The 8,267-nt window shown below is 33.5% G+C and overlaps 2 protein-coding genes across 6 annotated transcripts; one reads left to right on the top strand and one right to left on the bottom strand.

The window, feature by feature from the left end:
• Positions 1-357: 357 nt before the first annotated feature.
• On the bottom strand, positions 358-7,509 carry Atg8a (GABA type A receptor-associated protein autophagy-related 8a). Of its 5 annotated transcripts, none has more exons than XM_089860195.1 (4): positions 7,296-7,509; positions 2,333-2,437; positions 1,560-1,757; positions 358-938 (listed from the first exon to the last, which is right to left on the bottom strand). In XM_089860195.1, exons 1-4 carry the CDS (start codon positions 7,296-7,298, stop codon positions 873-875), a joined length of 372 nt encoding a protein of 123 aa, XP_089716321.1. In that variant the 5' UTR covers positions 7,299-7,509; the 3' UTR covers positions 358-872. The 5 variants fall into 5 exon arrangements, with proteins under 5 accessions (XP_089716321.1, XP_089716350.1, XP_089716328.1 ...); XM_089860224.1 differs by lacking the exon at positions 7,296-7,509 and adding an exon at positions 3,230-3,370; XM_089860202.1 differs by lacking the exon at positions 7,296-7,509 and adding an exon at positions 3,121-3,341.
• Positions 4,446-6,829, top strand: LOC149710201 (vesicle transport protein SFT2C). Its single transcript, XM_089860183.1, has 5 exons — positions 4,446-4,891; positions 4,955-5,020; positions 6,168-6,253; positions 6,318-6,494; positions 6,567-6,829. Exons 1-5 carry the CDS (start codon positions 4,676-4,678, stop codon positions 6,670-6,672), a joined length of 651 nt encoding a protein of 216 aa, XP_089716309.1. The 5' UTR covers positions 4,446-4,675; the 3' UTR covers positions 6,673-6,829.
• Positions 7,510-8,267: the final 758 nt, after the last annotated feature.

Genomic DNA, 8,267 nt, shown 5'->3' with positions numbered 1-8,267 from the left:
GATCGTGCCTTTTACTGTATTAAGACTATTTAGGATGTTAACCTAAAGTGCCAACTTGACCAAAAATCTGCCCACATCCATTTGTTTCCATTTCGAACAGACGAAATAATAATAATAATAATAATAAACGCTTTTTATTAATTTATATCTAATTTTTATTTTTGATACGCAATTATTATACACATATAATAAAACAAAATTAGGTACAGATTTAAATTTTCAAAAAGGAAAAAAAAAAAAACCTCCCACATTTTAGAAGTGATAATTACATAATTAATTCATTTAGTGAATTTCGTAATTATTTTACATTTAATAATGAAATATAATTACGAACTAAGTTTTTAAAATTTAAGTAACTAGACTCACTAAGAAATTATATTTAATGTAATGTAAACGTAATATAGGTTACATTTAAACTTTTTTCAATTTGTTTTTCAAAAAAAAAAAAACTACAAACTAAATAAAGGAAAAGATAAAATTAATATTACACTTTAAAGTTTAAACTGAATAGAAATGAAAAATATATTTACACAAATTTCAAATTTGTCTTTTTTTGTCAAACGTTATTAGATATTTTTTTAATTGACATTTTTGAGGGTTTTTCTTTTGGGTTTTCCAACGTTACGTTAAGTCATTTTATATTTTACTTTTTTTATCGATTTGAGAGTTTGAAATTGTTTATTTTTGAGATGTTAACGATTCGAGACTCAATTTTTGATGGCCAATAAGTGTTTTTGCGAATGCTTTATGGGTTTCTTTTTTTTTTTATTTTCCCAATCGTGAAAAAACTGAAGCTATTCATAATTCATAGATTGTTCATTAAAGGAAATAAAATGCTCCCAATGTTCCCAAAAATTTTGTTACGCTTAATATTAAGCTCCGTAGACACTTTCGTCAGAATAGGCAATATATAAAAAGAAATCCTCTTCGTGGTGTTCCTAATTACATATTACTTAGTATCACCATTCCATTACAGAGTAATTACATGGATAAAGAATTCGCGTGAGGAAATTTGTTTTCACGCTATAGGATCGGCAACTCCCTATCTTGAACGACAGCTTATTCTGTATATACTCTGTTACAACATCGGTTGTCAGCACGCGCAAATATATTTCTCTATGTAACGTAGTTTTGTACGTGCTGTCAAGAGACAAAAAACTTCAGGATCTTCAGGATTTAAAATATCCGCGAGTTTTTTAGCTCGAGTGCACGGACCTCTAGGCCTTAGTTTCAAATACGTGTGAAATTACCTACAGCCTACTACACGTTTTTGAAACTAAGGCCTAAAGGTCCGTGCACTCGAGCTAAAAAACTCACGGATATTTTAAATCCTGAAGATCCTGAAGTTTTTTGTCTCTTGACAGCACGTACAAAGCTACGTTACATAGAGACCTAGCTTTACGCTCGCTGACAACCGATGTTGTAAAAACAGAGTATATACAGAATAGGCTGTCGTCCGAGATAGGGTGGAGGGAGTTGCCTATCCTGTAGAGTGAAAACTAATTTCCTCACACGCATTCTTTATCCATGGTAATTAAAACTAAAAAATCTTTAATTACTTGATAAAGTGATCCCATGGTGGCGCTAGTTGGAGGAATTGCATTGTTAACGAAGAAAAAGAGGGCATCTTCGGGTCGCAAATGAATTCTTTTCCTAATTAAGAAGTAGAACTGTCCTACTGTCAAATCTGAAGGAACTAAGTATTTCTTTTTGTCCAAATCTCCGATACGAGCTTTGGGAGCTTTCTCTACGATAACCTATTAGTAAATCATAAATATTTACGATTTAATCATAAATATTAACCCATTTAATCATAAATATTAACCCATTTAATCATAAATATTAACCCATTTAATCATAAATATTAACCCATTTAATCATAAATATTAACCCATTTAATCATAAATATTAACCCATTTAATCATAAATATTAACCCATTTAATCATAAATATTAACCCATTTAATCATAAATATTAACCATTTAATCATAAATATTAACCATTTAATCATAAATATTAACCATTTAATCATAAATATTAACCCATTTAATCATAAATATTAACCCATTTAATCATAAATATTAACCATTTAATCATGAATATTAACCATTTAATCATAAATATTAACCATTTAATCATAAATATTAACCATTTAATCATAAATATTAACCATTTAATCATAAATATTAACCATTTAATCATAAATATTAACCATTTAATCATAAATATTAACCATTTAATCATAAACTTTAAGATGAATAGGTTGTAACACAAAAGGTCAAACAAGAAATAAGATTAAGTGTTAGAAGACAACTGTTTGTATAAAACTTACAGGAACACGATCAGGATACTTCTTGCGAATTTTTTCACCCTCTTCCCTCCTTTTTTCAAAGGGGTGTTCTTCTTTGTATTGAAATTTCATATTTAAGAGTAATTTCTGTAATAAACCATCAATTACTCCATCTGATTAACACTAATTAACCTTTAATCAAGGTCTAACATTGCCCCTAGCATCTAATTAACCTTTAATCTTGCCCCTAACAACTAGAGAAAATCAATCAAAAGCTACTAATTCAGAAATTCATACTCTAATCAAATCAAGTCACTTTAACACTATGAAATGATGAAACAATAATTCAGAGGACCTTATAAGTGATAATAGTTGTTAAAACTTTTAAAAACGCCCAAGCTGTAAATAAAACTTACAGAAATATATTTTTAACCTTGCCCTTGAGTCCTTGACAAAGTCCTAAAATTCCTTACTTAAAATTTGGCAAAACAGTCAAGATTTTTTTTTACAATCTAATTTCAACCTATAAATTACTTAAAGCTATGAAGCCTTGGCAAGTAACAGTAATTTTCTAAACTTTCGAACTATCTGAAAATTTTGCCCTAATCACCGTTTTTATAACCACCAACTGAATGAGAACTGATTAAAAACTGGATGATTATATGAAACTTAATATACTTAAGCCTTGGCAAATTAGAAATTGAACTAATAACTCATACGCTTTCTCTTTGTGGTGAAACTGAAAACTACAGATTCACTTATTTCACTTCGTATGTCTTTGTGATGATGATGATCATTTAGGTCAACAAATGACGTCACGTATTACTCACTTGACAAGAAGTCAACACAAAAATGACGCAATGAAAGTTTTTCTGGTAGGACCTTTTTTTGTTTTTGGTTAACTAAACCTTTGTAGTTTAGAGATTCGTTAATATTTACCTTCAACTCTATAGTAAAATACTTCACTATATTTTAAAAATTATCGTTTAAAGTAAACAGCAACGATATACTAAGCAAAACTGTTTACAAAAGGGATATAAAAAGCTGCTGTTAGGCTTAAGATTCCAGTTTTGTCTATTCTTCAGTTTCTTCTCGTGATGTGTATGACGTCATATTTTCACGCCCCTAGGCAGGCTGAGAAATAAGGATATGTCCAGTATAGCCCAAGCACTTTAATTAAAATATGCTGGACACTGGCCACTTAAAATGGGTAACCTTGGAACGTTTTAAATTAATTAAGTGGCCGCAAGGCCAGTAGACCCTTAAGAATTAAATTTTTAAACTGTCTCAGCTAATTTTTAAAGTGCACATTGTCCAGGGCCACTCAGCCCATTGAGTTGAGAAAATTACCACTAGAGTGGCCTTTGCGTTAACCTGCCTATTGGGGGAACGCGGGACACTTTTAAAACAATGGGACGGACGGACAGCCACCAAGTTTATCAAACGATGGTGTCGCCATCTGGAAAACGAACTTGAATTTCGGCCATTTACATGTATTTTTAAAATTCGTCAAATTTCCCGCCTTTTCTTTTAGTTCCCTTTTTCGCACCGGGATGGCGCTACAAGCGCGTGATAAAGTTCATTTGGTCTATATCCTTGCGGGTGAAAGGCCACTCTAGTGGGAAGTTTCTCAACTCAATGACTCAGCCTGCCCCTACATAGTCTAATACAACCAAAGAATTTGAATACGACCTCTACTTATAATAGCTATTTACCGCGGCACAAAGTTTTTGACCCCAGAAAAATAACGGAGAGTCGGGAGAGGGGCGCACTCCTGTAAGTCAAGCTTCTGTGCAACAAAGTTTGAAGAATTCGACTAGTCACGTTTCAATAACACGCTGAATAATCACATACTTGCCGAATGCCGAGCTAGTTACGGCTAAACAAGATAAAAATTATCAACGGGTCTGTAGACTCTGTCCCCCATGACCTAGAAAACCAAAAAAAATAACGTAGACATTGCTCCAGTGATTTGGGAATGTTAAGATTATACAAGTTTTTTGACTTCTATGACTTCTTTTATATAAAATTTATATACAAGAAACTAAATCTTAAGCATTCTAGAGTCTGAAACTTGTATTTACTGTTAAAATTTATACACGTTGTCAACAATTTCGGTATTTTCTTATTTAAAATGGGCTCTACTGGTCACATGTCCAGTTTGGAAAAAAACCTCTTATTTCTCAGCCTGATTCACAGCAATAATTTCGAAGTAGTCTGATAAATCGTCTGTTTCATAGTAAGCCTTGGACTAGAAGTGAAAGTGAAGTGCGCTTGTGACTGGGGCGTTGCGAGTTTTGACATTTAACGCGGTTTCAGTGATGAAATTAACATAATTTAATTAAAGATAATTTTGGTTAAGCTTCGTAGAAATTTTCTATTATCATGAATATCGATTTGAGCAAAGATTTAAGTGACTACTTATCGCGAAGTGAGAAACAGAGTCAATCTGGCAGCGGATTTAATTCCACAGCTACCAAAGTGAAAGATTGGTTTTCTAGTCAACCTTTATTAGGGTCAAATGGAGAACCATCTTCACCAGCTGATGAAAATAATGGCTGGCTCGGTTCAGCCTCTAAAGATCCATGCTTACCATCTTTGGTAAGTTATTAAGCTACTTGACACTAGGGCTTTTCATTAAATTAAATCTAATTTTAAAACTAGGGTAAAAAGCAAAGAATTGTTGGATTCATATTCTGTAATGTCATGGGGGCATTCTGTTTTATTCTGGTAGGTTATTTAACTTATTCTATATATTTTTGGGCACTAGTATATGATTGAAGATGTAGTTTACCATATTGCAGTTAAAGATATAGTGTTGCCATGTTGTAGAATGTAGATAAAAATAGTGTCAACATAGTATAGTTTTAAGAATCATTTTTATATTAGAAATTAAGGGGTTATTGTGTCTTTGGCCGTTTTACATGGATAAATATGCGCGTGAAAAACATTCGACGCTTTATAGGATGTGCAACTCCTTATACTAATAAGTAGACAAGGCGATACTAGCGCCGCCTGGCTACCATCAATGGAAAGCCTCACGTGAAAAATAAATAATACTGGACATAAGGAAAAAACACGCGGTACCAATTACCATAGAAATTTTCCCTTAGCGTCGTCTGTCTGCTAGAAGCAAAACAGTGATTTTTTTCTTATGTCCAGTGCTTTTTATTTTTGATGCAAGGCTTTCCAGCTCTGGTAGCCAGGTGGCGCTAGTGTTAACTTGCCTATTTTTTTAGTATAGGGAATTGCACATCCTATAGAACGTTGAATGTTTTACCATGGATAAAGAATGCGCGTGAGGAAATTTGTTTTCACTCTACAGGATAGGCAACTCCCTATCTCGAGCAACAGCTTATTCTGTATACACTCTGTTACAACATCGGTTGTCAGCGAGCGCAAGCTATTTCTCTATGTAACGTAGCTTTGTACGTGCTGTCAAGAGACAAAAAACTTCAGGATCTTCAGGATTTAAAATCGTTTAAAATATCCTGAAGTTTTTGTCTCTTGTCAGCACGCGCAAGGCTAGATTACATAGAGACTTAGCTTTGCGCGTGCTGACAACCGACGTTGTAACAGAGTGTATACAGAATAAGCTGTCGTTCGAGATAGGGAGTTGCCGATCCTATAGCGTGAAAACAAATTTCCTCACGCGCATTCTTTATCCATGGTTTTACGCTCATCCTTTATCCATGGTTTTTATTGCTAGATGAAGATGATGTTAAAAATCAATTTTAAGGCGCCAAAATTGAAAAATGAAAAAAAAAACCATGTTGTAGAAGTAGATACGGACATTATGTCACGGCTAGACGTCCTGATTTTGTGGTTGTAAAAGAGCATTAATAAAATCAAAAATACATAAATTTCTTAAATTTAGGCTTCACTATACTTTCCAATGCTATTATTAAAAGCGAGAAAATTCGCACTATTGTATTCATTGGGAAGTTTATTCATCATATCAAGGTTAATATTAAATTAATGTCGTGCTTTAGGAAGTTAATTAACTTATTTATAATCTGTCTTATAGTTTCGCGATCCTTTGGGGTCCAGTCAACCATTTAAAGCATTTATTTGCGGTTGAAAGATTAACTTTTACAACAATATATTTTGGCTGTTTATTCGGCACCTTATATTTCTCACTGTGGGTAAAAAGCACTTTGTTAACAGCCATATTCGCCATTGCTCAAATTATTGCTTTATTATGGTATGTTTTGAAGCAAAAAACCTATCAAAAATAATTATATTTAACTCTATAATTAATTGAACTAATTTTAAGGTATATTATGAGTTATATCCCCGGAGGCAAAACTGGTATGAAATTTTTCACCAAGGTTTTTACATCAGCGGTAACTCGTACAGCAAGTAAAACCCTTCCTGTGTGACAGTGAAACTTCCAAAAATTTTGTAACATATGTATATTTACTCTAAATATATTTTGTTAAACGCATAGCCATTTAACTTAATTGATGTAATTTAATATCACAATTATTGTACTTCATTTTCAGATAAATATTTCGATAAAATATATATTTAAACCAACTTTTCAAAATTTGCCTTATTTGACCATGAACTAGTCATTTTAAATAACCCTAGGTCCAAGAAAGGCCGAGTCATTGTTCATCTGGACATCGCCACGCGTGTAACGCCGCGTGTTAAGGAATTCTCTAAGCCTTGGTTCCGTTTTTAAGTTTAATCATTTAACTTAATTGATGTAATTTAATCTCACAATTATTGTACTTCATTTTCAGATAAATATTTCAATAAAATATATATTTAAACCAACTTTTAAAAATTTGCCTTATTTGACCATGATCTAGTCATTTTAAGTAACCCTAGGTCCAAGAAAGGCCGAGTCATTGTTCAATGACATTGACACGCGTGTTAAGGGATTTCCTAAGCCTTGGTTCCGTTTTTAAGTTTAATCATTTCATGCTTTATAATTTACTAAGCCTTGGCTTTATATTTTAAGTTTAAGAATGATTTAATTAAAGTTATAGTAACTTACCATTTTAGAGTCACCTTCCGCAAAGATAGGATTTATACGATTTAAAATATAATAATCCTTTAACAATAATGGCGCTGGCGGCCTTGAGTTTCAAGCATGCTCTGTGTCAACAGTATCACGTGTTACAAAAGATAAAAAGAAATATCAGAAAGCAAAGCAGCAAATAAAGCGGTCACGTGTCAATAACCAAAAACTTTTGGCGTTTTCCTTTGGGCAGATTTTTTACTGCCGGAGGCGCTCGAAAAACCTTTGCGTATTCCAATGGTTTAAGTTCAGTAGTGATGAGACGCTGTTGCGTGCTCCATTGGTAAAATTAGCCTTGAACTCCCAGCGCCATGCCAGCACTACTGACTTGCCAACACGGCAGTAATAATTCGAAACATGGCGCTTAAAAAGTCCATTGGAATACGATTTCATGGGCTATCGTTTCATAATTATCGTCTGCTCGAACGTCGGCGCGCTAAGTAGTGATGTAACGAACGCGGAGCGATCGTGTAATTATCAGGCATATTCATGTCCCTAGAAAAAATGTAGATGGCGTTGGTAAAGTCAAGGCCCAGTTGGATATCCGCAAAGATCCCAAAGGTCGAAAAGCAAAGTGGGTGTGGAAAGGTGCATCAAAAATGATCAAAGAATGGTACTGCGCAAGCTCTAAATTGAGTAGAACTGAACTGAACTACTTTTCGGAAGGGAAATTCGGCTTTCACGCTTTTGTTCCGGCAATTAGGGCGATGGGAATGTGACATTTTTCCAATGGAATATGCATACTACAACATTTATTGTGTCGTCACGATCACGTGATCGTAACACCAATGGATTTACATGGCAAACTTGCATTTATCGGTTCTTAAGGGGCATTTTCCACCCTACCATTGGAATACGCACTTTGTACTAGTATAGAACTGACTTCTTACGAACATAGCTATTTCGTACCAAAGTCGAACGAATAGTGTGTTCCATTGAAACAAGATT

The sequence above is a fragment of the Phalangium opilio genome, unplaced genomic scaffold (genome assembly GCF_054372755.1).
Source record: "Phalangium opilio isolate 3A_F unplaced genomic scaffold, DU_Popi_V2 ptg000011l_1, whole genome shotgun sequence".
Lineage (NCBI taxonomy): Eukaryota > Metazoa > Arthropoda > Arachnida > Opiliones > Phalangiidae > Phalangium > Phalangium opilio.
The sequence above is the reverse complement of the archived record's forward strand: the minus strand, read 5'-3'. Positions and strand labels throughout refer to the sequence as shown.